General features: G+C 50.7%; 10 protein-coding genes across 10 annotated transcripts; 5 read left to right on the top strand and 5 right to left on the bottom strand.

Moving 5' to 3' along the window:
• Positions 1 to 1155: 1155 nt before the first annotated feature.
• On the bottom strand, positions 1156 to 2383 carry PSV08DRAFT_22045 (fatty acid hydroxylase superfamily-domain-containing protein). The gene is made up of 3 exons (XM_014218361.2): positions 1751 to 2383; positions 1604 to 1670; positions 1156 to 1549 (listed from the first exon to the last, which is right to left on the bottom strand). The coding sequence occupies exons 1-3, from the start codon at positions 2292 to 2294 to the stop codon at positions 1219 to 1221; spliced, it is 942 nt and encodes a 313-aa protein (XP_014073836.1). The 5' UTR covers positions 2295 to 2383; the 3' UTR covers positions 1156 to 1218.
• Positions 2384 to 3032: 649 nt separating this feature from the next.
• Positions 3033 to 5459, top strand: PSV08DRAFT_233121 (ferric reductase like transmembrane component-domain-containing protein; the record flags this gene model as incomplete). Its single annotated transcript, XM_014218360.1, has 2 exons — positions 3033 to 3129; positions 3403 to 5459. 2 exons carry the CDS (start codon positions 3033 to 3035, stop codon positions 5457 to 5459), a joined length of 2154 nt encoding a protein of 717 aa, XP_014073835.1.
• Positions 5460 to 7748: 2289 nt separating this feature from the next.
• On the top strand, positions 7749 to 8477 carry PSV08DRAFT_366784 (uncharacterized protein; the record flags this gene model as incomplete). Its single annotated transcript, XM_014218314.1, has 1 exon — positions 7749 to 8477. One exon carries the CDS (start codon positions 7749 to 7751, stop codon positions 8217 to 8219), a length of 471 nt encoding a protein of 156 aa, XP_014073789.1. The 3' UTR covers positions 8220 to 8477.
• Positions 8478 to 14031: 5554 nt separating this feature from the next.
• On the top strand, positions 14032 to 17173 carry PSV08DRAFT_233119 (uncharacterized protein; the record flags this gene model as incomplete). Its single annotated transcript, XM_014218358.1, has 4 exons — positions 14032 to 14146; positions 14477 to 14509; positions 14616 to 14632; positions 15134 to 17173. The coding sequence occupies 4 exons, from the start codon at positions 14032 to 14034 to the stop codon at positions 17171 to 17173; spliced, it is 2205 nt and encodes a 734-aa protein (XP_014073833.1).
• A 92-nt stretch (positions 17174 to 17265) lies between these two features.
• Positions 17266 to 18734, bottom strand: PSV08DRAFT_343136 (RmlC-like cupin domain-containing protein). Its single transcript, XM_014218357.2, has 2 exons — positions 18207 to 18734; positions 17266 to 18129 (listed from the first exon to the last, which is right to left on the bottom strand). The coding sequence occupies exons 1-2, from the start codon at positions 18577 to 18579 to the stop codon at positions 17519 to 17521; spliced, it is 984 nt and encodes a 327-aa protein (XP_014073832.2). The 5' UTR covers positions 18580 to 18734; the 3' UTR covers positions 17266 to 17518.
• A 185-nt stretch (positions 18735 to 18919) lies between these two features.
• On the top strand, positions 18920 to 20391 carry PSV08DRAFT_22022 (uncharacterized protein). Its single transcript, XM_014218356.2, has 2 exons — positions 18920 to 19280; positions 19374 to 20391. The coding sequence occupies exons 1-2, from the start codon at positions 19038 to 19040 to the stop codon at positions 20238 to 20240; spliced, it is 1110 nt and encodes a 369-aa protein (XP_014073831.1). The 5' UTR covers positions 18920 to 19037; the 3' UTR covers positions 20241 to 20391.
• Positions 20266 to 21162, bottom strand: PSV08DRAFT_233108 (glycolipid transfer protein domain-containing protein). The gene is made up of 3 exons (XM_014218331.1): positions 20911 to 21162; positions 20739 to 20857; positions 20266 to 20688 (listed from the first exon to the last, which is right to left on the bottom strand). The coding sequence occupies exons 1-3, from the start codon at positions 21112 to 21114 to the stop codon at positions 20394 to 20396; spliced, it is 618 nt and encodes a 205-aa protein (XP_014073806.1). The 5' UTR covers positions 21115 to 21162; the 3' UTR covers positions 20266 to 20393.
• A 281-nt stretch (positions 21163 to 21443) lies between these two features.
• Positions 21444 to 22850, top strand: PSV08DRAFT_233107 (uncharacterized protein). Its single transcript, XM_014218355.2, has one exon. It carries the CDS (start codon positions 21582 to 21584, stop codon positions 22680 to 22682), a length of 1101 nt encoding a protein of 366 aa, XP_014073830.1. The 5' UTR covers positions 21444 to 21581; the 3' UTR covers positions 22683 to 22850.
• On the bottom strand, positions 22506 to 23686 carry PSV08DRAFT_233103 (peptidase S24/S26A/S26B/S26C; the record flags this gene model as incomplete). The annotated part of the gene is made up of 1 exon (XM_014218354.2): positions 22506 to 23686. The coding sequence occupies one exon, from the start codon at positions 23684 to 23686 to the stop codon at positions 22763 to 22765; it is 924 nt and encodes a 307-aa protein (XP_014073829.2). The 3' UTR covers positions 22506 to 22762.
• Positions 23687 to 23851: 165 nt separating this feature from the next.
• PSV08DRAFT_343090 (uncharacterized protein) lies at positions 23852 to 25442 on the bottom strand. The gene is made up of 3 exons (XM_014218306.1): positions 25277 to 25442; positions 24118 to 25110; positions 23852 to 24060 (listed from the first exon to the last, which is right to left on the bottom strand). Exons 1-3 carry the CDS (start codon positions 25361 to 25363, stop codon positions 23986 to 23988), a joined length of 1155 nt encoding a protein of 384 aa, XP_014073781.1. The 5' UTR covers positions 25364 to 25442; the 3' UTR covers positions 23852 to 23985.
• Between the last annotated feature and the right edge of the window lie 1438 nt (positions 25443 to 26880).

Below are 26880 nucleotides of genomic sequence, written 5' to 3'. Positions count from 1 at the left end.
ACGACGACCATGAATGATTAGGAGCGGACAGCAGCGCACTGCGAGACACAAATGAAGGCAGAAAGTAGACGAATCATGAAAATTCACTCCTTTGGAAAACACCTTTAATCAAGCTATTGGTGTTCAATGAAACGAGGAACCATAACTATCCAAAAACCTACTATTAATTCTTCATCTAGACACAATGCGAGAAATTATACCGGAAAACCCTCTGCAATTAACAAAACTAAACATCAAGGTCTCACAGTAAAAAAACAAGAAAGACAAACGTAGAAAGAAAGGACGGTACCAAAAAAGGAAAATACCGCAAAAAAAGCCACGTAGAAAAACCCTCAACAAGCAAAGGCTAGGAAAGCGTCCGTGCGAACAAAATACCCAATATACCCAGAGAAGTTGATGCCAACGCCTCCCCTCTTTTCCCCCAACAAAGCAGAAGCGAGGCTACTATCCCAGACATAGTATAGACATGGTGGTACAAAAAGTGCATGGACCAGGTAGTATAACGCAACGTACAGTGCCCAGATACTACACGAAAGGAAAAAACAACAACAAAACTACGCATACACTGCGGCTTGTACGAAAGAGTAGAGGCGCAAGTATGTCTTTATTCGCTACGTGGAGAGAAAAAAAACTGACAATAGAGGTGTCTGTCAAGAAGGTTCCGCACGTGGATGTTTGGTATTTGTATAATTCGTAACTCGTACGCGGCGTGCTGGGGGGGAAGGCGTAGCTTTCAGCTAAATCTATTGATTTTTGTCTATTCTGCTACCTGGAAGTGCTGGCTACTCTGGTTGCATAACGGTGTATGTGTGGCTGTTCTGGCTGTCCAACTGCGGCGACTGACGGATGTTCTGGCTCGCTGCTATCAGCGATTTGGCGGCGTTTCTTATCGTTCAGGGTATATGTAACCCACTTTATTGCTTTTATCGCAGGCAGAGCTGAAGCCAATAGCAGGAGAGATGCGTGGGGGCCAATTATGTCGCATTCCTTCTTGCATGAGATACCACTGGGGCGGATCGCGATATGCAGCCAAGGCTGCGATCATCATCTGTAAAAAGACCTTGGTGAGACATCAACTCATGCACCGCGAATGCACCAGAAGAATGGTTTTGTTTACTACGGGTGTGTTGTATAACCAACACACCACAATATGACATTACATTATCGTATTAACAAAGTCCATATGATACATCGGCACCTCTAAAAAACTTTTTCCCGTTACTCATTCTTGGCATGCTTGATCAAATTACCCTGCTCGTCGACAAGACCCTTTGCACGCATCACTTTGAGAGCGTCGTGGATGGGGTCGAGCGAGGGCTCTGGGGCCCTGTGGGAGCCAAAAAAGCTATCGGCCCAGGTAAAGTACTGCCCGTAGTTGACGGTAAAGTACATGTGGTGCAGCGTGTGGTGCGCGGGACTGTTGATGAACTTTTCAGTCCAATGACCTGAAATCATGTCGCCGTCGTGGATGAAGATGGTCCAGATTTGGACACTGACGAAGAGGACCATGTACAGGTACCTCTGCATTGGGCATATGAAAACGAAGATGCTTTTTTAGGTTTTAGAAATGGCTTCTTGGAGGCACGGATAATGGGATACTTACTGGTATGGCAGAGACTGGACGAATCCGTCAGCCGGGTGGAAAGCCAGGGCAGCCCATGGTGTAGGAACTTTTCTTTTGTTAGCATTTTCTCCCAAGTGCGCAAAGCAACAAAACAGGCATAGGAAACGGATAGAAATCAAAACTTACCAATCCATTTGTGGTGTGGCTTGTGGATGTACTTGTACACACTAGGGTGGTGTTCGAGGCGGTGAATCCAGTAGATGGCAAAATCATTGAAAGCCATGTACAGGACGGTTGACACCACTAGCCACGGCCAGCCATAGTCGCTTGTTCGGGCATAGAGCAGACTCTTGCCGCGGACCTCTGCCAGAAACACGGGGAGTGTCATCAAGTTGATGAAAGGGATGGCAAACAAGGAGGATCTAATCTCCTGTCGAACCTGGTTCTTCAAGAAACGCGGGTGGTACTCGAGACGGCGGTCAAAGACAAGGTAGTATGACAGAGCGCTGAAGAAGAGATAGAGGGATGTGGCGCCAATCTGGGTAATGGTAAGAAGGGACACAATCTGACGATAGATGTTGTCGCGCGGCCATTGTGAGCTAAGCGGTGAGACCACAGGCGAAAGTGTGGCTGAGGAAGAGTTTGTAAAGCCTGGGGATGAGGCGGGTAAAGCCCATGCATAGGCTTTATCCAGAATAAGAGGATCGAGGATTTCGAGAGCTACGTCCATGGCGGGCTGCTATGCAACGAGTGGGCATAACAATTGAGGTGAGCGGCGAGGGCAGCGGCGGAAATCATGGCCGCAGAAATGGCTGTTACTTTAGGGCGTGAAAGGTTCGTCCGAGCATCCGTGTGGCATCTTGGCAGGGGTCGAAGGCTACAAGTGGGGCCTCCTTTGTTTTTCCAGCCCAGGGGCGACGTTGGCAAGGCGTAAAAAAAAAAGAGCCACCAGCAATCTCCAGCGTCTGGTCCCAATTCAGTCCAGTCCAATCGACGCCCTGTTCGCATCCAGCCCATACACAGGTACGTCTGGACATGTATATATACACGGCAAGCGTATCAGGTGCGCGTTGTACGCATGGTCCGCCGCAGCCCGCCCGAGGCAATTTCCATAAACTCAACCGCCATTTGGAGCACCGCACGCGTGGCGCTACTCACGTGACACTCTTCACGTGACCTCTTTCCTCACGTGACATACTAGCGCTGCCAAGCATCACAACCATCCTCGATCCATCGAAACTTCGTACTAGCACATGACCTGCAGTGCGCTGCTTACCTCAACACCGTCTCCATGTAGATTAAAACATCTTCGGCATTGACCCAAGTCACCACTCAAAGCACCTGAGCCAGCATCTTCGATCCCCTGAAGAATTCAAACATTGTCATCATCGATGGCATCATCTGCCCGCTCGTGTTTTATATGGCCAAGAGGTATATGGTGTTGGCATCATCGTATAGTCGTACTGTTATGGTAGTGACAGTTTTTATCCGGCCGTCGAGACTTACCAAGAGGCCGTCGCGGATGCTGAATCCGGCCATCAAAACGAACGGTCCCTCGCCGGTGGGTATGTGGGTACAACCTCGTTTCGGCTTCATCAATCAAAATGCTACGATTGGACACGCCGCTCGAAGGAACCTGACAGCTGCAACAAAATCCTGTCAAACGTCAAACAAGAACGCACTGCAATATACTGTGGTACTACTGTGGGAACTAGAAATTTGCCAATGGTCTTGGGTCCTCAATTCGTCTTTAGTCAAGTAATCGCCATGCCGGATTCTTGCGACTCCCTCAACTTTCTTCTCTTGTACCTGTATTTATTTGTCTTTTTTTCCTGCAGCAGCGCTGCATGTGCTTATTGCCATGTTTTTCAATTCGACTTCCCACCTACTGGCCGCTCGTCATATCCAGTCCGATGACAATGTCCAGTATACAATCGATTACTGGGGCTATGCGGTGCGAAAAATGCCATGCACCAACGACAAAGGAACCTGTGAATACCTGGATTCCGTCTATAGCGACCACGAGACATCAATGATCTTCACCTTTGTCATGTGGGCAGTTATCGGCCTCATCCTCCTCTTGTTCATTGTATTTCGATTCGCGCGCCCGCAGAAACAGAACAGCCCAAGACAGAGCTTTGTATATCGCTTTGCAAGACTGGCATCATCAGCTGTTCGCAAACACCTATTGCCCGAGTGCTCGAAAGTATTCAAGTATACCACTAGGCTGCAGGTATTGGTACTTGCCTTGCTTTGCGCCTACCTCACAGCCTTTTCTTTTGCTGGTATCACATACAAGACGTGGGTTACGCCAATCAAGGACAGCAACTTGCACAATACTCGCACCAGTATGGGTGGGTTCGCTGACCGTATTGGTGCCTTTGCCTTTGCCCTCACTCCATTGACCATTGCCTTGTGCAGCCGCGACTCGATCCTCAGCATGGTCACAGGCATTCCCTACCAGAGCTTCAACTTTTTGCACCGTTGGACAGGCCGCATCATTCTTGTCCAGTCATTCGTTCATGCCATCATCTGGACTATTATCGAAGCAAAGCTTTACCAACCACAACCTACTGTCTATACCAAGTTCATCAACCAAAAGTACATGGTCTGGGGCTGCATTGCACAAGCCTTCATCACATTCTTATTCGTCTTCAGCCTCCGACCCGTGATCCGCTGGACGGGCTACGAGTTCTTCCGCAAGTCGCATCTCCTTGTCTCCATCCTTTACATTGGAGCCTGCTGGGGCCACTGGGAGAAGCTTTCGTGCTGGATGATCGCATCGTTTGCCATCATGGGGTTCGATTTGGTTGCCCGAAGTATTCGCACAATTCTCATCCACACTGGTTACCAAGAAAGGGATGGTGGCTTTGGCTTCCGCTCGTCTCCAGCAATCCTGGATACCTTCAAGGATCCTACGGGCACTATTGTTCGCATGACATTGTACCACAAGCATAGCCCTTGGGCAGTTGGCCAACACTTTTACCTTACCTTTCCTGCACTCAACATGTGGCAGTCGCATCCCTTCACACCAGGCTCTAACCCAAATGGCTCTTCTCCCCTACAGCACCATACCTACATCATCCGCGCCTGCAAGGGCGAGACGGCCAAACTCGCTGCTCTTGCCGATGCTGCTGAAAACCGCTATCCGCGCATCCAAGCATCTACCCCCGTCATCATGATGGGTCCGTATGGCAGCTCCGTCATCAGCAACGAAGCTTCCAACATTCTTGCCATATGCGGCGGCACAGGAATCACCTACACTCTCCCCGTCATCATGAACGCTCTCTCCTCCTCTTCACCCGCCCGCAACATCGAGCTCATCTGGACCATCCGCCACATCGAGAACCTCGCCTGGATCGCCCCCGAACTCGCATATCTAAAATCCCAGCTCTACCAGAGCGACGAAGCAACCGGCCTTAGCAGCAGCGACACCGAGAAGAAAGACGACGCCCCAGTCGTATCCGTAAGCGCAAGCAAGCGCTTCCGCATCCGCATCTTCGTCACCAGACCAGAGACTACACAACAAGACGCCTCACCCCAGCTCGACAGCGACAAAGGCAAAGGCAAAGACTACGGCGACGCATTGGCGCTGGAACCAGTGTCTTCCATCGAATCCATGGATGTCAACCGCCAGATTGACGAACTCAAGCGCGAATGTCCGGATTTCAGCGTCACGTGGCTGAGCAATGCACGCCCGGATGTAGCGTCTCTGGTCTCCAATTTCATGAGCGAGACGGTGGAGAGCGGGCGGACGCAGGTTGTAGGCTCTGGGCCACCGGAGCTGGGCACGCGGATTCGAAGTGCGGTTGCGGCGCAGAATGTGCCTGGGGGAGTGTGGAAGGGGGAAGAGAGGGGGGACGTGGAGTGTGTGTGGGATGATCGGATGGGGTAGATGGGGGTTTAAGTTAACTTCACTGTAGATATTTTGTTGGGGGTTGTCGAAGTGTATATATTGAACAAAGTAAGGATGTGGTTGGTGGCCTGGTTACTACTACTCTCTCTCTCACACAACTTGCGCTTGGTCAGCGTGACGGGATGTGAAAAAAAAAGACCGGACCAACAGGCGTTGTGGGAATAGGCTGGTGTTTTTTTTTGCTCGGGAATAATGTCTCAAGGGAAGAGCAAAACCCGGGGCTGATGATATTCCAAGAGGAACATGTTGCATCTCAAAGCTGCATAACGCGTGATGTCACAGAGGCCCATTTTAGCATATGCATACCAAGCACCATTTTCTCCCCTTCCTTCTGGAAACCAACCTAACCAACCTAACCCAACCGCACACCAGGGGTCCAGTCCAGTCCAGTCCAGTCCGGTACAGCTAGGCTACCTTCGTATCCCCTCCCCCCCGTAGCGCCCAAGCCCTGCGCTGTACTCTACACCGATAGTCCCCCTCGCCCTTAGCCCATTCAGGCAACCCTCCTGAACAGCAATGCCTCTCAGCTAACTACGTGGACACACATTGTGCCTTTTCGGGCCTATTTAGCTGATGCATACTACTGCGCATACTATATTATTGTTGTGTGTTATTCCGGTCATGCGATTGGCAACGCAATCAAGGAATGATTTAATATTAGAACAGAGTACGTAGTAGGTGTGATGTATGCAGGCAATGCAAGAAAAAAAAATGCCGAGGTAAGGAAAATGACTCGAAGGAAGAATGATGTCAGAGGACTACGCGGCCGTTTCGGGGAATAAGTTAGTCTGGCAATGTAGTTACGTAGACAGGGAGAGGCTTGACAATTTTTTTGTGTAACCGAGAGTAAAATAACCAAGGCAGGAGTTGCGATTGCGTGAAAGAGTGGGATGGGAAAGAACTGGGGAATATGGCAAGGTAGCCGGCAAAGACGGGCTTGGCTGGTTAGGCCCCAACGACAGGGGGTGGGTGGGGTGGTGTCGACGGCGAGATCGGCGTAGGGCTGGGGTTTGGGTGTGGGTATGGCCAGCCAGGCACGCAGCCAACCCGCAGCACAGCATCATCGCACAGCCCGTTTTTTTGCCTTTGCCTCATACCCGCGCCACAAGCTAGTTTGGTAACCCAGAGCCACAATTTATTCCACATTGCGGTGCGTCATTGTCTTAGCCGTCGAATCCTTCGGCTGAGGTGAGCTCGGGGTCAGCTTGGTGGTTACCCTTCAAGAGGAGACACGGCCGACGTTGCTATGTGTGTGTGTGTGTATGGCCTGAGTCAAGATGAAGTCGGGGACATGTGACGACATGCTCGTTTCATCACCTGTCCATGGGCTGGAAAGGGCTCCAGAGCGCCCGAGATGCACGGCCAAGGCTTGGATGGGGGTTGCCCTAACAACAAGGTGGATCGGCGGGACGTTGGAATCGCGTTTCCCACTGCAAGCCCGTTGTCCAACAAAGGCTGTGTGTGTAGTTGACGAGTTAGAAACAAGGGCAGTGGCAGTAGTTACTGTTAGTAATATTGCTATTGCTGTTCTGTTACTAGGTCTAGGGAGATGGCAGGGTCCCTTCTTTGACTTTGAGATGGTGCTGACGGGGCGAAAGCTTGGCCCAACGACGGACTACTATGCTCGGGGCAGGGCGAGTTTCAGCTCGGGAACAAGGCTTTTTCTGTGCTGGAAATAGCATCTTACTCTAGACCGTAAGGTAAGGAGAGGCAGTGTTTGGGGATCAGACGAGGGAATGACATGCGATCACACAAGCCGTGTCCGCGGACCTTGGCTGCAACATGGGACAAGGAAATTGGGAACGTAGTATTGACCTCTTAGACGACGTCATGAGCTAGGGACGAATTGATCGCCCAGCTCACTTGCAACTCGTCCGCCCGTGGGAGGACGAGTAGAGTGGAGACGGGTACGGCTGTTGCTGTCTTCCGACAGGCTGGGGGAGACGAAAGAGGCGCGACATGTGGCGTCACCCGCTGCCGCTTTTCCCAATTTTAGCCTCGTGGGAAAAAGTGGAGGAGGCGGTGCGTAGTGTGCATTGCAGGTAGCCAGCCAGGCCAGCACACTGTTTTGTTGCCCCGATGGGCTGTGCCTGCGATTGATTGACGGCGCTAGTACTATGCTCGCGGCTGGTATAAGAGCCCTTCACGTCGCCCAGTCTTGCTTGTACGCTCCATTCCACATCAGATACCCACACTCCACCATCAACACTTGATTCAATTCTCCTCGACTCAACCGTCAACCACACACACCCCCAACCCACCATCAAGATGCGTTTCTCCTACATTGCCACTGCTCTCTTCGCCGCCGGCGCTGCCAACGCCCAGGTTGACAGCATCATCGCCTCCCTCACCTCTGCCGCCGGCAGCCTTCCCTCCAACGTCGCCTCCGACGTTGAGAGCCTTGCCAGCCGTGTCACCTCGGGCGCTGCTGGTCTTCCCTCTGACGCTGCCTCGGCCGCCTCCAGCATCGGTTCCCAAATCACCTCTGGCGCTGCTGGCCTTCCCTCTGATGTCGCCTCCCGCTTCTCCAGCATCGCCTCAAGCGCCAACGCTGCTGCCTCATCTATCCGCTCCGAGGCTGGCTCTGCTTTCAGCTCGGCCACAGAATCTCTCGGCTCGGCAGCTTCCTCTGCCACCTCATCTGCTGGTTCCCAGGAGACTGGTGCTGCCAACCAGAACGCTCTCCCCGCCATGGGTGCCGCTGCCGCTGGTATCTTCGCTCTTGCCGGCCTCCTATAAGTGCTACTAGATGGATTCTAGCAATTCTTTTTGTCGATAAATCATCTTCATCAGCATCATAGTTCCCTCCGATAGTTTCTTGCATCGGCTAGCGATGCGCGGCCAAGAGCTGGCGTCGCTTTGTCTCAAACAAACGAGACATTAGGGATAAGAATGGATTCATGGCGAAACTGGGGTATATCCAGACGTTCTATATTGTAATATTAAGTCATTTCAATGGAGATATTCAAAGCTCATTTCTCTTGCTTGGTGATGCAGCTTTCTAATCGTGTGTTCTATGCTCTCCCTCGTCTTACTACTTACCTCTCGGTGCATGTAGCTGCATGAAGAGAAGTTCCTCAGTCGAATGTCGCAATTGTCCAGCGCATGCCAATGCCAATGTTTGTGCATTCACCTGTTCAGTCTTCAGCGCCTTGTCATGCATGATGTGAGGTCTGCAGCCAGCCTATGACGTAACGCCGCGCGTCCACTGCCGGGCGTTTCAGCCGCGACAGACGGCTTCAATAATGCACCTCCCCGCTAGCGTCATCCTACCATGCACTCCGCATTCACCCACACTCACACACCCACTCACGCACTCTTGCCCTCTCTTGGGTCAGCAATCCTTTCGCTCATACTTACGCCATCCCCTCTTGATTCGCCCATTGCCACAACGGCTTCTTGAGTCGTGTAACTTGGCCCACTACCTTGGTCTCTAGGCGGACGCTGCATCACGATCTATGCGCTGCAATAAGGGGGAGGGGGGCCCGCTGCTGAGCGACATATGGTCAGTTTGAGGCAATGCAATAACTGGCGTTGTCCTACAGCCGCACGGGGGTTGCAGCTCAACAATTATGCCCTTTTGTTTTTAAGCTGCGCCCCTCGTGTATAACACCGACGATCTCACCAACATCCAATAAAACATACGAACATCCCCCCTTGTGTCACGCAAATCCCCCCGTGCCGCAAAGAACCTGCGATTTTAGTATCTTAGAACTCACGCTATCGCTAATATTGCACCGCGATAACGAAACTCTTGTTCTTAAACCTATTATCTATAAACTTAGAAGGGCGGTTGCCAATATTATAGCGTGTTTGGTCCTGTCGTCGCCCATTCCGTATTGACTAGTCGAGGGTTAATTGGCTTCACACCCCTGTCATAGCACGATGTATTCAAGATTTCTACATACTAGAACGGATAAATAATCAAAATATCGTAGAAGAAGACATTTTTACATTCATCTAATATCTTGTCTTTAAATAAGTTGTATTCCAGACTTTTCCGAGTTCTACCCGTGATTCTGTTTTGTTAGCTTGTAACTTTGGCGTGCTTACGTGATAGCGCATCAGTTCATGCTAGGTCGGATTAGGCCAGTGTGGCGTTCAGTTCTCGAAGCATCCATCTGATCACGTGCTGATCTATTTGTAGCATCAGAGCGAGTGTCTTTGTCTTCCAAGCGGCGTGGTAGGGAGGGGGGTGTCTGTCGTGGTGGCCTTCGTGGCAGTATTCACAACACCACGATCGTAGGCATGGCCCAAGCCATTCCCTTTAATCCACCAACAACTCGGACTTCCCCATTGCAGGATAATGCTATCCCATATCACACTCGGTACTATCGCAAGAGTGGACGACCCTCTATGAAGGAGAAGGCCCAAGGCCAGCAATATCTCACCCCAGATGAAGAGAAAGCCCTTATCGCGTATCTTTTACTAATATCTAAACTTGGACAGCCCGCCCGAATTAAGTATGTACCCTTGTCAGCCTTTAGTCTCGCACGCTAACGAACGATAACGACTAGCAAACACATCAAGCCCCCAGGCAAGAACTAGGCTCGGTCTTTTGAGAAACGCAAACCTTGGCTAAAAAGTATAACGGCGCAGGCAAGACTACTCGGATCAGTATCGGCCGTAAGGTCACTCAGAGGCATATGGGAGTGCGTGGGACACAAATGAGCCTTGATTCGAATAGACACCTATAGGCCTGGTACGAAAGGATATCAAAAGTCTATAGAACTAACTACAGGCAGAGTCTCAATATATACCTAGCTTGGTCGGATCCGAATCGGATCCGACTCTAAGAATGCTAGACTGCTGAAGGAGGGCGGCGAATACTCGTTCCGATACGACTCCGGCATGGGTCCGGTACTGGGCAGAACTGTAACGTCGTTACAAAAAGGAGGAAGGTGAAGGTAATAGACTGGCAACGATATAAACGGAATATCTATACTAAGATTATAAACTAGCTATCCCTAGAGGCATAAAAAGGGATATTTTAAGCGCTTTTTACTCTCTTAAGATAGGACATGGTTACTTAAATGCCTATCTAAAAAGATTAAACAGAAGAGACAGTGACCTCTGTAGCTGTGGGAGACCACAGACAGCAGAACACCTTCTTCTATACTGCAGGCACTATAACGCAGAAAGAAAAACGCTTAAGAAAACGCTGAATCCAAAGTCGATTAAAATCCCACTCTTATTCCATACTACTAGCGGTATAGAAGTGTTACAAGTAACAAGAAGGATTCTCTCCTTGACAAGGGACGACGAGGTTGAAAGCCAACCACGTCCACGTCAGTGTTAGGAGCTCAGCCCTGTGCCACTGGGCCACTTCAACCAAAAAGGTACGAGTGATCAGCGTTCTGCTGATGCTCTGCACAGGATAGTATACATAGTCAGCGCAGCGCCTGACAGTCAGAAGGTAATGATCATCGCGGTGCTTGGAGTCACGTGATGTGACATCCCGCCAAGGCTGGCCATCCGGGATGGCAGTGCATATAGGGATGGCAGCGCCATCACAACCATCCCGCCAAGATGGGATGGCAGGACCAAAGGCAATAGATATAAGAATGGGTTGGATTTCATTATTACATTCGTTGTGGTCAACTCTCATAAGTTCTTCTCTTACACAGATTGATACTTAGTTATTCTATCGCACATAGAATTGATTGTTCTTATACTATCGGTTAAACCTTGGTAACTTCATTCTACTACGAATCGCCAGACAACAATCGCACGGCTTACAAGCATCGACCCGTCTCGCCCTAACCCAGACCGAGACTAGGCAAGTATAGCCCAACCCCGTGTAACACTTAGGATTATCGTGATCAATGGCCAGTTCCATCCGCACAATCATCTGTGACAATTAGTAAACACAACTAATATTATACTTCAGGATCCCTACTGCTGAGTTGAGCGCAATAGCTACAATGGCAACATTCGTGATTACCAGGGCAGGCGGTAATGAAACATCTAGCACAATTCCATCTCTTCTGAATATTAACGCTCTGGAGCGGCGATGAGCGCTTAAAAGCCTCAACGCGCTTTAGACCCTCAACGTGCCTAGGATTATAGGCAGCTATCAAGGATAAGGTGCTTAGCGTGAAGAATAGAGTAGAGACTATGACAAAAGTTAGTATATAAACTAACGTGTTCGGTTTAAGAGTGAATCTAGATTACACTTCATATTCCAGAGAGATGCGTGATAGTTGAGTAAAACAACACAATTGCTAGGGAAGAAAGTAGGTGGTTCAAAGTAGAGTTGCACGATGGCTGTTAGCGAAGTGTCTAAAGAGTAATATATAGTAAAACTTTAAATCAGTCAATTTATAAATGCATAGCACTTCCTCTAAACAAGTGCTAGTTAGTGCTTATCAAAGCTAAGTATAACATAAACTAGCGCTGAGATAATCGAGTCTTACTATGCTACATGGCAGAAATAATGTATGTAGGCCACTAGCAAGGGGACAATACAGGCCAGGGTAAAGAGTAAGCCCTATACTATAAAGAGTACTCTCTATACTCTATAGAGTTGCGATTATTCAGAATATCTCTATAGTAAATACGGAAGTCGCTCCCAAAAGTTATCGCTAGGCCGGAGGAGCTCGGTGAGAAGTTGGTGCTAATAGGGGTGCCCGTAATATCACCGTAGTACTACCAAGTCTTTGCCTAGTTAGAATTACGCTATAACTTAAAGCTTGTTACTTCTATATACTTTAGATCCTCTTTACCTAGTAGTTAATAGCGTCGCTGTAACTAATACTTATAGCGAGAGGGCGTTAGTAAAACGCACAACGTTGTCGTCGATTCCGCTTAACAAAACGCTAGCAAGAACTTCTAACTGAGCTCCTCCGGTCTGGCGATAACTTTTGGGAGCGACTTCCGTATTGTTTTGTCATCCGAAGAAGAGCCTGATCTTCATTTTAGCGCGCCCCCACACACATAACTTGTGCCATGTAGCGTTGTACAGAGTAATTTAATAGGATAAAGTGCCATAAGTTAAAACTTTGAATAAAGAGGTAAAGTTTAAACATGTGGCGCCGGCTGTAACGGCGCAGGCAAGACTACTTGGATCAGTACCGGTGTGAGACGGTTAGGTACAATTAGACACAGGTACAGAGTAGCAAGAGTGATAGTGGAGTAAACAGTCTGGATTCACTTATACGAATAGCTACCGAGCCTTGATAGAGTTCGTAATGCTTATATATGCAGAAGAGGGCTAGGGCTGACTAATAGGGGCTAGGGCTGGGTAGGCTATCCAAAGGTAGCCGGAGTCGTGATGGGAAAGGTAATGTCTTGACAACTGGCAGGTGTAACGGCTGAGCTACCGACACGACCGATATCCGAACAGGGTCCGAACTAGTTTCTTATAGGGATTAGTGGGAACTGTTAAGATATAAAAACCCACCGTCTATGATAGCTTATCCGGTAGTTTTTCGATATCCTTTCGTACAAGGCCTATAGGTGTTGAGTCAAATCTTGGATTGCTTGTGTCCCACGCACTCCCATATGCCTCTGAGTGACCTTACGTCCAAAACAGATCCGATTCATCTTGCCTGCGCCGTTACAGCAGGTAGTGTCACTTAGAGGCATATGGGAATGCGTGGGACAGCATAAGATCCTTGATTCAAGTAGACACCTATAGGCCTTGCACGAAAGGATATTAGAAATCTGCCTAACAACTACAGTCTTCCTGTCTACATTTATACTTCCTGGAAGTGAGGGATACTCTAGTACGAGTCCGGACTAGATCCGGTGCTTGTCCGGTAGTGTTCCAAACTGCACCCGATCTTTGGTATTGGTCGCTGATCCGGCTCGGTTCTTGTACGTAGTAAGTCCCTGCATCTGGCCTTGGTGAAGGGCTGTTTCGTTACACCATCAACATTGCGCGCTACGCCGCACTAAGAGCTAGGATTAGCTCTATAGTATAGCTAAAGGTTTCCTTAGTATATATAACTTTATTACTTAGTATAGGAGTGCAATAGAGCGAGATAGAGGCTATCTATAGTAGTATTATAGCTAAGCTCTAAAAAAGACATCTTTTACATATTAGCGCGGATTTAATAGTAATAGCGTATTTTTTATAAGAAAAGGTGTCTACACCTATAGAAGAAGGTAAAAAACATAGCTAATCTATAAAGAGAGTTTAAAAATAGCGCTTTAAGAGAGATATTGTATCCTAACGATAAAGTACCCCTCTTTTCTTGCGGCACGGGGGGATTTGCGTGACGCAGGGAGGGACGTTAATAGTGTGTTTCCATATTCACTAGCACTCGTGTCTAGACTTCCTGGTCTTTGCACATGGAAATAGCCCCAAGGCTGGGCATTGTCGGCCTATGATGCATGCCAACGACATTGTCTGCCCACAACGCATCTGCTCACGAACTACAAAATTGTACAAGATCCAGTTAAAAATTTTCCTCGACACAGCTGCGCCGTTGTTTTTCTTTTAGTGAAACAACTCGCTGATCTTTTACGTGCATATACTGCTTCCCGAGATCACTAGTATCGTTGCCTGCCGATCACCAAAGATTATTTTAGATATTCGCTGCACGACATGGACCGTTCCGACATGGCACCCATGTCCAATTGCTCGACATCTCAGCATCACGCCTCAGTCAAGCGCGGCGTTTACGCGTCTGAGACTGATGTATATTTTACCATGCACAGGGGTACTCTAATCACCGTTGTAGTAATTACAGGTGTGGCAGTCATTGCCCTCCTCGTCTTTGTCGTTGTCCACGAGCGGCAAAGCAGGCAGCGTGTAATTCAGCGCACCAAGGACATCGAGGCCAATACTGCTGCTTTTGCTAAGGTTATCAACGAACCCTCTAGCAAGCCGACGACGCCGCCTAGCGAACCCAGCTCGCCGTACATGGGTGACAAGTTCCCTGATGGCAGAATAGGCAACTACCAAAAGGCTCGTGTGTCATCTGAGAAGTGTTTTTGTGACGGCAAATGTGGGCAGCATAGCGAATATCAGTTTTACGAGGTTGACCTAGGCGAGGTGAGGTTACTGGGTGAAGATAAGATGGGTAAGTTGTGAGGTGTCTGGTACTGTACCTTGCTTCAGGATACTGGGAATCTCATGTTGAGTATTTGTACCGGTAATCTGGAAGAATAACAAGATAGTCGATCTAGTCTTTATCATCCAAAAGGTATGTAATACAAAAAAGGTTGTTGAATAATCGGTTTCAAGTGTTGTTGTATTTCATCCCGATGCCCTAAAATTGTCTTCAATAAGAATCCTCATTATCTAATTCCACAGAAATTGTAGCGCCGTGTATGTTGGCCGGCGCTTAGGGAAAATTGTTGACAGTTGGGCTTTCACCATCAGTATGTTGATAGTGGTTACACCAACCTTAGCGCCAATGCGCCGCAGTGCAGCAACCCCGCAACTCACAACACCAGGCTGACCCAGCTTTCTTCACACCATTCTTTCATTCTTCATTACCTAGACTTCTGCTTAGAATGAGGGTTCCGACAATCTTGTTCGCATTATTGGCGATCGCTAGGGCTGAGGATGTGCTACAAGGTGATGATTCCCCCCCAGTCCTCGGTTGATCCTGGCGCTAAGTCAGGCTGTAGACATACTTTTCCATCCTACTGAGCTTTTGTCGGACGAAGAACCACCATCAGTGACACCACTGGACGCTCAGCATGACTGGGTCTATCCCGAGACTTTGCCACCCATGCCTCAGTGCATCGCCGAGCAGGACCAGGCAGCATGGCTAGGTGCCATGACAAAATGTACAAAGAAGCAATGCATGCGACACTTTGGAGTGATCTGTACCCGCCACCAATGGCGCACTCAGCTCAGCTGTCTCAACACGGAGCTTTCCCCTCAACTTCTTAAACAGTACATTGGTTACTGCAGCCGTTCGGTTCTGAAAAGGGCACAGCTGTACCAGTGGATCCGCACAACGACGGGCCGTACATGGCTCACCGAGGTCGGCGATGCTAACGGGCTACAGAGGCTTTCTCCAGGCTCGCTAATTAAAGGATATGCACCTGTCCGTATCAAAGACAAAGCGCCGGCATGTCTGACTGAGTCGGTATCTGCCTCATCAATGGAGCCATTTGGACAAGTCATGGCATCTTGCGGTTTCGGGGCCTACACTAGACATATGGGGAATGCTAAACGTCCATGGGAGTATCATGAAGGTGAGCATTCAATGGTCGCCCTGGATATTGAGGTTGCCGGGTACGACCTGACGCATGCCACTATCCCGGACAATTATTACTTTGACAAGCAGTGCTTCTGCAAGACATTTGATGCAAGTCTTGCAGCACATTATTGTGCAGGGCCTGGGATAGATTCGACGAGGCAACGATTATGGATGCATGCTACTTGCGGGCCTGCTTCACTTCCTCCTGACTGGAGGGAAGGACTCAAAACCACTCCTCGCGACTACATTCCTACGGAAAGATGGAAATGGCCTCAGTGCTTCAATTCGATGCCGGATAGCGTGATGCGGCTCAAGAATCAATGCACGACTAGTGCTTGCAGAGTTGGCTTCGACGGATACTGCTATGTCCAAAGTGCAGTAGAGAGATCGTGTTTCTGCCGCAACATCAGCTACGACACATGTAAAGGATCCTGTCACGTCTTCGACAACCGAATCGATTACGTACGCTGGCTCCACGATTTATGCGGCGCCGAGGAAGATTGGCATGGTTTTCCAGAAGACTGGCATCGACTAGCCAGCGTCAGTCGTCGCGATGCCATTCCATGGGCATGGTACACGGAATCATTTGGTCTTTCAAATCTCAGTACGGGAGAAACCAACCCCTCAACCTCCAAACAAACATGTGCATCGAGCGAGTGGAAACAAATGAGCCTCCTCCTTGTCAACCTCGCCGCCCTCTTCACCGCCGTCTTCGGCCCAAAATCAGCTTCCGACCCAACCACAAACCCCTTGAACAGCATCCTATGGTTCCCACGCGGCATCGCCGTAGCAGCCTTCTACCTCCTCGCCAACGCCATCAACGCCATGCTCATCCAATCAACCCCTACTTACGAGGAAACCCCCATGACGGAGCTCGCCCTCCTCTGGTGTACCATACCACGCCTAACCTGGCTCACCATCATCCTCGTCCTCGCCTCGCCCTACAAACGCTCTACTTTCTCCGCTGTAGCCACAGCTATCGTCTCCGAGGCGCTCCTACAAGCTCTCTCCTCTCCCACCATAATCTCCACCGTATCCTACGGCATCAAGCACGGCTTCTACAACCCAAATACACCCGTACTACACAACCTGCCAGCAGCAACGTACATGTATGCCGGCGCTCTCATGTGGGTCGTCGTCATGCTCCTGTCTATAGTATCTTTCTTAATCATCCTCCTCGATGCAAGTGCACCACAAGACAGCCCATCTGTGTACTCTAGTTACACCCAAAACGCTCATCTCGCAGCTCAGCTCAGAGAACCGTTTCTAGAGCGCTGGACATGGATCGAGGAGAAAATTGCAGAGTATTGGATCGATAGGGATTGGGATTTCGAACACACGCCCCTGATGCAGAATCAGGGTTACGTGCATGCTGTGTATGGGACGCTGCCGACCAAGACTCCACGAGGGCGCGGCATGAAGAGGAGTATAGTAAGGGTCACGCTGCTGGCTATTGTGAGTACGTTTTCGCTGTGGATTGCGCAGTGGCTGTTTTGGATTGGTTTTGTGGGCATTTCGGCGGAAGAGTAAGTCAGCCTTTTTTTTCTTCTTCTCTCTCTTCTTTACGGGCCAATAAAGTATGAGATTGGGATCCTTCCTCTAGATTTACTGACGATATGCAGGTTTTGTACGCCACAGCTGGAGCTATCAACGTTGACGTGGATTGCTTCTTCCGTGGCTGCGGTCATTGGTGTTATAAAGGCATAGAATGTGGTTTTTTTTTCAGGGTTTGGACAATCATTTATCATGGAGATATCGGAAAATCGCCTTCAAAGCATCATGTGTCATATAATAAATTTGTGCCGAAGTTAGTGCTATTCAATTCTAAGACAATCAAACGAAAAAAAGACAGTTAATAGTAAATCACCCCACCGGTTATGCGTCCTCAGGTCCCATATCAAACAGCAAAAACTCCGCATCCTTATCCCCCACACTCTCAATCTCAATCTTGCCCGGCCCCTTTGCCCCATCAATATACGCGCCATCCCCCTCTCCCAAGATGGTCTCCCCAATCTTAATCTGCGCACCCCCAGTCTGCGGCTGCGCGCGTCCACCCATGACAACATGCGCAAACAGCTTCCTCGGGCCCTCGGCCACAATCTCATGCACCACCTTCTTCCCGGGCGTCAAAATGGACGCATCCATGCTCAGATCCGCCTGCAGTCCAATCGCACCCGCGCTCTTTGGCAATCTATCCGTATACTCCATAATCCTCACAAGCTTGTCCTTCTTCTCCTCATCGCTAAACTTCTTGGTTTCGTAATGCGGCTTGAGGCCCCTCTTGTTGGGCTTGGCCCAGATCTGCAAAAAGTGGACTTCAGAGTCGCGGTTGCGGTTGTACTCGGAGTGCCGGATGCCTGTTCCCGCGCTGGTGAATTGGACTTCGCCGCGCTGCAGGTTCTCGAGGTTGCCCATGCTGTCTTTGTGCTCGAGGGTACCGGAGACGATGTAGCTGAAGATAAGGAATTCGGCGTGGCTGTGTGTTCCTTTTGTTTTTTTTTGTGTTAGCAACTTCGCCATATACATGGATGTATGGTTTTTAAAGAGTGATAAGGATGCTTACCGAAACCAGTTCCAGCTTCGACTCTGTCTTCGTTGATGACACGGAGAGGACCCCAGCTCTCGTGTCGCGGGTCGTAATAGGAAGCAAAAGAAAACGTGTGGTACGTGTAGAGCCAGCCGTGGTCGGCGTGGCCGCGTTGCGACCAGGGTCGCTTTGTGATCTTCAGGGAAGCAGGTGTTACGGTTGACATTGTGCGGAAAGTAGGTTTTGAAAGGAGAGAAGAAAAAGAGGTGCGGAAGGCGGTTGAGAGAGCCAGGGTGAGTGCTAGTAAGCCTACGAGGACTGTGATTGCTTTTGTGGTGGTTGAGTACGAGGTATCAGGTGTAGATGAAGCACGTTGCTGGCTTGATGCTTTTGATGTTGTGTCTGTCATCACGAAAAGGAGATTTCAGCTCATGCGACGACTCTGCGTGTTTTTATATTCTCGGCCTCCCAGCCGAGATTTTAGTTGCTGCATCATGGCGATGCTGCGCTTTCTTCTGTTTGTTACATGGGCATTTCCAATTAGTGACTAAGATCCAGTAAGGTGGACTAGCGGAGAACCGCATGTGGGGACGGAAAAGAACCGCTTGGCTGATTAGTGATGGATGACGAGACGGCCGCCACTTATTGATCAGCGACACGTCATTGGCTGCTTGCCGAAGAGCGCAGAACGCCCAGTGTCTGACGCTAATAGAGGGTGACGAGTTTTTGTGTATTATCTACAACCGAATTGAGTAGTCCAAAGAGTTTGAGGAAGAGCTTGGAGCATAGGGTGTATACTTTTACAGGTTATTCGGTGGGGTGAAGAACGCAGACATCGTCTAGTCACGTGCTATCGATAGCACCATCATGGCACTGAAGAACTTCAACCCCGATACATTCCTGGATGAATGGTCAGAAGAAAAGTACTCGCCATTACACACCGATAAGTCTTTAGCAAGATGTTTAGGAGAGGCCTTCGACATTCCGCCTACAGATGCCTATGTTTATCGGGCGCAAGCAGAGACTACGCTGCACGTCACGCAGCGAGCCATTGACGCAAAGAGACAACACGGATTACACGGATGGTACACAGACGATGAAGGTCAGCCTGTATGTGTCTTCTCTCAACCAAGCACCCAAATACCTTCCACCCAGATACTTCCCAAACCCATCCTATTCCATCCCCGTACCAACACACTCTAGATCTATCCCACCCCGGACGAAATAACCGCCTACACATCCCTCTTCACCCCCAGCACCTCCCTCCCCAAATCCCTCTCCAGTTTCCTCAAAAGCTCAAAAGCCCATTCCCTCCGCCAAAAAATCGCCACCCACCTAACCTCGCGCTACCTCAACACCACACCCCCCAATTCCAGCCTCCTCCCCAGCAAAAAAGACCGAGAGCACAAAAACCCCTATCTGGACCTCTGGAACTACTCTTGCAACGAACTCGAATGGGCAGGCCCCGTTCCAGCAACAGCAGGCACGAAAATAAGCCATCACATCCTGCCCCTCTTCTACCACCACTTCGGCTGCGTCGTCCCCTCATATGCGGCTTTGCACGTATTAGCCAAACTAGCGCAGCCCGCACGCCCAAGCAAAGAAGACGTACGCCCGATTCTCGACATAGGATCAGGAAATGGGTACTGGACGTATATGCTTCGGCATTTCCCCGTGGCGCATATCGGGGCGACCAAGGCGTTGGATGTGCGGGCTGTAGATAGCCAGGTGAGCGAGTACAGGGTCATGTGGATCAAAGATACGATCAAGATGGAGGGGAAGCAGTATTTGATGAGGAATGGTGGGGGCAAAGGGTGCGTGATGTTACTTGTGTATCCGCAGGCGACGGGAAATTTTACGGGCCCAATGATGAAGTCGTTTGAGGGGGATACGATTGTCGTTGCTGGGACACAGAATGGGAATGGGTTCACAGGGTTTAGAGATGTGGTTGTGGATGAGTGGGTGGAGAGAAATCTGAGTCAGTTTGAGCTTGTGCTGAGGATGCCACTGCCGAGTTTTGCTGGCAAGGACGAGGCGCTGTTTGTGTTTCAGAGGAAGAAGTCGGAGTGAAGGGGATGAGAAAAACATCACAGCATGCAGACGATATGAGCTGGGTCATGTTGCTATGATAATCATGCAATATAGCACGTAAATGGCGCTAGCCAATCTTCATCTGAATCGTTCACATTTTGTCGTGTTCACATACATGTGGGAGTTATGCGCCTACCACTTGGCCTCCTTCCTAGAGAGGAACTCGTTCAGGACGGCGACATCTTTCTCCAGCGCAGCCAGCCACTTTTCCAGCTCCGCTTGGACCTTGGCCTCGTCGTCTCCCAGCTTCTTGTAAAAGTCGGCGCGGTATGGGGTAGCGCTCATGGCGGCGCTGAAGATGGGCTTGACGACGAACGAGTGGTGGGGCTTGAGAGTGTTGCCGTAGGCGTCACGGAAGGATTGGGCAAGCTCCACGGATGAGTTGGTGATGTTGTGACGGAGAGCTTGGGCAGTAAAGTCCAGGCCACTGGAAAAGCCGTTAGCACAGCGTCTTTGGAGCTGGTAGAGAGTGCATACCGGTTCAGCCATACAAGGCCTTCAGTAGCAGTGTGCTTCTTCTCCTTGAGCTCGTTGAGGACAAGGTCCTGAAGGGTCTCGGAAAGTGCTGGTGCAGCGAGCTGCCTGTCTTGGATTTTCTGTCTTGTGTTGGTACGTGTACAGGTGTTGAGTTGGGTTATTTGGTGCACACCTTGATGTTGCCGGCCATGTCATTCTTGACGGGCTTGAAAGCTACTCCGCCCAAGACATCGAAAAGGGTAGTCAAGCTCTCGGCGGCCTGGAGGAAGTCGGTCGTCTTGATGGCTTTGTCATTGGACTCGTCAATGGTGACATCAACGAAGCTCTTGTTGAGCGTGTCGAAGAAGGTTCCGCCTGGGGGAATTGCAACTGCCATTGTGGAATATGTATGTGTGTAATGCAGGAAAGGATGAGGAAAAAGCAATGGCAAGCTGGGCAGCAGAGGAGCAGAAGGAGCTTTTGATTGTCGGCCAGGTGGTCTGGCTAAAGCGGTGAGCAGGGATGACGAGCTAGCGCGGGGAAACGCGCAACAACACACAGGGTCTCGACGAGGGGAAGTCATTCCGCGCCCGCTAACAGTTGGACTACCGCAGTGGTTGCATAAACCAGCAACCACCCAGGCAGCTAGCACAGTTCGGGACAGGAGAGGCAACAGCTGAGCTCCTTTTCCATCACCTGCATTCCTCAAGTCCAAAGAATGTCTGCCTGGAGAACAAGAGAAATCATTGTTGAGATGTATAAATAAAATGTACTAGCCCGCCTCATGGCCTGGTCGTGATACGAGTCTAGCATCATCTGTCCCTCTCCCGCTCATGCCGGGCTGGACGTCCAATAACATCAACCATGGCCTCGCACGTCCATGCCACAGCCGTTATATACCGCATCGCCTGCATTCCTGGGGACGGCGTCGGCCCCGAGGTCGTAGAAGCCGGTGTCCGTGTGCTGAACACACTATCCTCTACCCTTGGAACCTTTGGACTCCACTTTACTACTTTTGACTGGGGCGCCACATGTCTGTTCAGCGAGGGCGAATGTATGCCCTCGAACGGACCCGACGAGCTTAAGGATTACGACGCCATCTACTTTGGCATTGTGGGTCAGCACGGCGTCCCAGATGAGTTCTTGCTGACTTCTTTGATCCTGCCCATACGCAAGTCGCTAGATCATCATGTCAACGTGCGACCTAAGCGCATTCTCCCGGGCACGACCTCTCCATTGATAGGTTGCATACCTACCAACCTCGACTGGATCATCATCCGTGAGAATAGCGAAGGCGACTATTCGGCCCAGGGTGGTGTCCTTCATGAAGATGGTCCACACGCAGTAGCTACCGAAGTGAGTATCTTCACCAAGGTCGGTACCGAGCGGGTCATGAGATATGCATTTGAGATAGCCAGGTCGCGACCACGGAAGAAATTGACCATGGTGACCAAGATGAATGTCCACAATCATGGCATGGCGCTCTGGGACAAAGTTTTTGACGAGGTTGCAAAAGAGTATGAGGACGTGCAGAGTGACATCATGCTTGTCGAAGCAATGCCGACCCGCATGACTCTGTATCCCTCGGCCTTCGACACAATCGTCGCTACCAATTTGCATGCAAATATCCTGTCAAATCTTGCAGCGGCGCTCAGCGGATCAACTGGCATAACTCCTTCATGTCATCTTGACCCTTCACGTAAGAATCCAAGCTTATTTGCGCCGACTCATGGTTGTGCACCTGGCAATGCTGGAAGAGGCATCGCCAACCCCATTGGAGCGATTTGGAGTGCTGCCGAGATGGTGCGATGGATTGACGAGGACAAGGCAGCCGATGTACTGATCAAGGCTATCGAAAACGTCACTGGACGTGGTATAAAGACCACGGACCTTGGTGGGAATGAGACCACCGAAGGTGTGACTGATGCTATGTGCGCCGAAGTCGAGAGGCTCCTGAAAGCATGAGTAGCATGAAGGAAGTAATCCATAATACACACCTAGAACCATATACCCCGTATCTCCAAATCCACAACTCCTCCTGCCACTCACTCCAAGAACACAGCAGGAATCTCACTTCGTCCCTCTACAACCCGACTTCTCATCCCCCTTTCCCCCCTCTTCCTCTCATCCCCCACATCCAACAGCCCAAACCAGTCTCTCCAAACCTTAACCGCCTTTCCCTGAATCAGCCCTTTGCTAATCGGCCCAAAGTCATTACTATCAAGACTCTTCCGCCAATTATCACCTTCAATCCACACATGCCCATACGGCACCACCACCTTCCCAAGCTCCCGCTGCTGCTCCTCAGGAACAACAGAGTCCGGGTCATAATCCGCAAGCCCATCCGGCGAGCCTTGCACCCTAGCCGCATGCGCCGCAGAATCGAGGGCGTAGCCGCGAATGGGATATACGGTGTCGCCTTCGATCGCTACTATGCGTTTGATACCCATCTCGGAGGGCTTGTGCGGTTTCCAGAATGTCACTACGTCGCCGCGCTTCACGCCCCATTCGTTGTTGTCGTTTTGCTCGCTCTTCGCTCCGCGTCTGGAGCGCTCGAGGTATGGGCGCACGAGGACGTAGTCTTCCCGGCCTGTCTCGTGTGCATTGGGACTGAGAGTGGGGGACATGGAGGAGCCGCGGACGTGTTGGAACTCGATGTAGTGATCGCGTAGGAAGAGCATTGCGCATATCGCTACGAGGCCGTTGGTGCCCCATTTTACGTAGCGGCTGCTTGAGCCCGAGCGACTCTGCTCAGGCCATTTTGACGAGGGCGGGGGCGGAGGCGGGGTGGAAGCATTGCTCGGTGTCGCAGGTGTGGTGGACTTTGGATGCGGCGGGGCTCGGGCGGCAGGTTTCGGGGCCAGGCCTGGCAGAGAAGTCTTTACCTGCGCTTTTGGTGCAGCGCGAGGTTTGGGAGGGAGGCGCAAGGGAGGTTTGGGAGGGAGGCGCAAGGGAGGTTTGGGAGGCATTGGGGAGTGGTGGTTACTTAAAGGTCAAGCTCGTCCTTCACAGGCCATGGCGCATCCGCTTCGGCTATTCTTGCTCGCGCTGCACAATCATTATCCAGGCATACGTAAACAGAGCAGAACTCGCATCTTGTCACACAACCTAACATACAGCGCATAATGTCCTTATCAACATGCAAATTTCAAGTGGTATAGGCGTGTATCTAGCTAAATGGCAGCTATAGTACAGGGACTAGTACATATCCAGATATGCAATGGCTACCATTCGGTCGTGTCAATGCTCATCAATTCCATATTCCAATCTACTTGAGCGCCTTGATGACAGCGTCGGCGTACTCGAAGGTCTTGGCCTTGCCGCCGAGGTCACCGGTGATGGTCTATGGTAATGTTAGCGAATTGTCCTCCACAACAAAAAATGGAGAGATACTACGTACCTTGCCCTCAGCAAGGACCTTGAAAATAGCCTGCTCAATGTTAGCAGCCTCGCTGTTGAGGCCCATGTGTCGCAGCATCATGATGGAGCTGAGAAGAAGCGCGGTGGGGTTGGCGAGCTGCTTGCCAGCAATGTCGGGCGCAGATCCGTGGACAGCCTCGAAGATGGAGCAGTTGTCGCCAATGTTTCCAGAGGGAGTCAGACCGAGACCACCAATGAGACCAGCGCACATGTCGGAGAGAATGTCGCCGTACAGGTTGGGCATAACGAGCACCTTGTCGTTGTAGGGGACAGGGTCGGTGACCATCTTCAAGCAAGTGTTGTCGAGGAGCTCGGCGTCAAACTCAATGTCGGGGAAGTCCTTGGCAATCTCGCGGGCGGTGCTGAGGAAGAGACCGTCGGACATCTTCATGATGGTGGCCTTGTGAACGGCGCGGACCTTCTTCCTGCCAATGTCGCGGGCGTGCTGGAAAGCGTATCGCAGGACGCGCTCAGAGGCCTCGCGGGTGATGAGCTTGATGCTCTGTACGACGCCATCTACCACAATGTGCTCAATACCAGAGTACTCGCCCTCAGTGTTCTCGCGGATCAGGACGGTGTCGACGTCGTCGTAGGGCGTCTTGTAGCCGGCAATGGACCTGCAAGGACGGACGTTGGCGAAAAGGTTGAAGGTGCGGCGGAGGGTGAGGTTGAGCGAGACGTGGCCCTTGCCAATGGGTGTGGCCAGAGGGCCCTTGAGAGCGACGAGGTTCTTCTTGACGCTAGCAATTGACTCGTCGGGGATGACCGTCTTGCCCTCCTCGTTCAGGCGCGGGGTGACGTCGACCGACTCCCACTTGATGGGCACGTTGGCAGCCGAGTAGATGTCCTTGACCGACTGCGCGATTTCGGGGCCGATACCGTCACCCTCAATCAGGGTGACGCAGTACTTGCCATCGCTACCCTTTGTGCCGTGGAACTTGGCGACCTCAGAGGCGTATGTGCGGGCGGAGACCTGGGCCATGTATCAGCCTGTTTTTTCTCGTCTTCTTTCCATTTCTTTTCCCCTTCTTTTTCTTCTAGCATTTTCTTTCCCCTCTTACTCTCTATCACAAGGGCACATGCGAGAGCTGGTGGTAACTCTGGCAAACGTGCGGTCCCGCTATTACATGGAAGCTCACCTGGGACAGTGCGGGCGCCCATCTTGAGCGGTTGGCCTGGCGCAGGCATTGGCGCGCGGGCGAGGCGAAAGAACGAGCAGCCAGCATGTTGAGCGAGTAGAGAGTTGTTGGTGGGACCCAATTGCAGCTACACCGGGGGGGCAGTGGCAGGTCGTTGAAGTGCGGCGGAGGAGTTGCGCAAAGCTTGGATACAGAAAAAGAAGGCTCCACCGGCCGCGGGCGTCTTCGTGCGTCAAACCGGTACCTTCCGCCTTTGTCATGCGCATCCCGCGCTACGCATCCTTGCATCCTCGGCTCTTGCCCTTCATCTTTCTTCTCTAATATGCCCACATCTATTTCTTGTATGTACATATAGTTGGAAACTACATACTACAAGACCTTGCTCATCACAACTATCGCATCATCTTTCCTCACTGGAATTGCTGTACACAGAACTCGCCGCATAGGGGCAACCAGCCATCAAACCATTATCCGAAGAGCGGAAAACCGGACTAGCATCTCCTTCTCCATCTTGGCGAGCACGGGGGATTTCGTTCCGACTGTTGTCTCCATTTTCGCCATGGACGTGATTCTGCCAGTAAAAGAGTAGACACAAAGTAATGGTGATCTGGACAACCAGTAAACCGAGCGTTACCGCACACATGACGATGATGATTTCCGTCTCCATTTCTCTTGAGATGATACTTTCGAAAAGACACTCTGCGCAAGAAAGACTTCATATAAGAGGAGCTCACGCAGTGTTTCCACATTGTGAAGAATGCCCATCTCACCAGCAAACACACAGGCTACGCTACAATAACTCTCTACGTTTGCTTTTACCCATTTTCTTCTCTCTAGTCACAATCCACAGCCCCTCGCATCAGACGCCTTGATACCCTCTCCAACAACATATACATACCGCCCCCTCTTCTCAACCCTCGTATCCACCCCACACACCCCTCCCTCATCAAACCGCTCATACAGCGGCAAGACAGAAACCTCGCTCCCTCCACTCACCCTCCTCGTCATCACCGTTACTGCTCTAGCTGGTCTTTGCACACTGCGTTCCTCTCCCACACTCAACCCCGCTTGCATATCCGTCCCATGTTCTGTTTGCATTGGTCCGTCTAGTCCGATGTTCTGTGGACCGCGGAGTCGCTTTCTGGACTGGAGGGTTTGGTGGAGCTTGTAGAGAATGTGGAGGAGCAGGATGCAGGAGGCGATGATGAGGATTATCCAGAAGGGTTTGGAGTGCGGCCAGGAGAATTCGGGGTTGGAGGAGGAGGAGGTGGTGGTGGTGGTGGTGGTGGTGGATGTGTTGGGATATGGAAGTGGCATGCTAATTTGGTGTACAGGTGTTGCATTTGGGACTTTTTCGCTGGGGAGAAAGGAGAGCAGAAGAGAGAAGAGTGTAGCGGGAATGTGTATGAGGAGAAGAAACGGGGTTTGTTGGTTAGCAAGGTTTGCTGTTGTGCGTTGGGGGTAATGCGGGAGTGGCAAACGCAGTGAGCTTTGGTGAGCTGGGGGATACAGATGTAGTGGTTTGGAAGAGGAAAGAAGGAGTAGGTTAGGTAATACTGATGAAAAGGATGAAGAGAAAGTAAACGAACATATGAGGCGACATC

Source organism: Bipolaris maydis (genome assembly GCF_028858645.1).
Source record: "Bipolaris maydis strain C4 unplaced genomic scaffold PSV08scaffold_19, whole genome shotgun sequence".
Lineage (NCBI taxonomy): Eukaryota > Fungi > Ascomycota > Dothideomycetes > Pleosporales > Pleosporaceae > Bipolaris > Bipolaris maydis.
The sequence above is the reverse complement of the archived record's forward strand: the minus strand, read 5'-3'. Positions and strand labels throughout refer to the sequence as shown.

What these genes read in the sequence shown, in the direction of transcription:
- PSV08DRAFT_22045 (XM_014218361.2), bottom strand. Translation starts at nt 2,294, where the DNA reads ATGGACGTAGCTCTCGAAATCCTCGATCCTCTTATTCTGGATAAAGCC. An exon ending in GCCACACCACAAATGGATTG is followed by an intron (nt 1,671 to 1,750) that starts GTAAGTTTTGAT and finishes ACAAAAGAAAAG; the next exon opens with TTCCTACACCATGGGCTGCC. An exon ending in GTCCAGTCTCTGCCATACCA is followed by an intron (nt 1,550 to 1,603) that starts GTAAGTATCCCA and finishes AACCTAAAAAAG; the next exon opens with CATCTTCGTTTTCATATGCC.
- PSV08DRAFT_343136 (XM_014218357.2), bottom strand. Translation starts at nt 18,579, where the DNA reads ATGACAGACACAACATCAAAAGCATCAAGCCAGCAACGTGCTTCATCT. An exon ending in CGAAGCTGGAACTGGTTTCG is followed by an intron (nt 18,130 to 18,206) that starts GTAAGCATCCTT and finishes AAAAAACAAAAG; the next exon opens with GAACACACAGCCACGCCGAA.
- PSV08DRAFT_22022 (XM_014218356.2), top strand. Translation starts at nt 19,038, where the DNA reads ATGGCACTGAAGAACTTCAACCCCGATACATTCCTGGATGAATGGTCA. An exon ending in CAGACGATGAAGGTCAGCCT is followed by an intron (nt 19,281 to 19,373) that starts GTATGTGTCTTC and finishes AACACACTCTAG; the next exon opens with ATCTATCCCACCCCGGACGA.
- PSV08DRAFT_233108 (XM_014218331.1), bottom strand. Translation starts at nt 21,114, where the DNA reads ATGGCAGTTGCAATTCCCCCAGGCGGAACCTTCTTCGACACGCTCAAC. An exon ending in ACATGGCCGGCAACATCAAG is followed by an intron (nt 20,858 to 20,910) that starts GTGTGCACCAAA and finishes AACACAAGACAG; the next exon opens with AAAATCCAAGACAGGCAGCT. An exon ending in GGCCTTGTATGGCTGAACCG is followed by an intron (nt 20,689 to 20,738) that starts GTATGCACTCTC and finishes CGGCTTTTCCAG; the next exon opens with TGGCCTGGACTTTACTGCCC.
- PSV08DRAFT_233107 (XM_014218355.2), top strand. Translation starts at nt 21,582, where the DNA reads ATGGCCTCGCACGTCCATGCCACAGCCGTTATATACCGCATCGCCTGC.
- PSV08DRAFT_343090 (XM_014218306.1), bottom strand. Translation starts at nt 25,363, where the DNA reads ATGCTGGCTGCTCGTTCTTTCGCCTCGCCCGCGCGCCAATGCCTGCGC. An exon ending in GGGCGCCCGCACTGTCCCAG is followed by an intron (nt 25,111 to 25,276) that starts GTGAGCTTCCAT and finishes TACATGGCCCAG; the next exon opens with GTCTCCGCCCGCACATACGC. An exon ending in AGGTCCTTGCTGAGGGCAAG is followed by an intron (nt 24,061 to 24,117) that starts GTACGTAGTATC and finishes ACATTACCATAG; the next exon opens with ACCATCACCGGTGACCTCGG.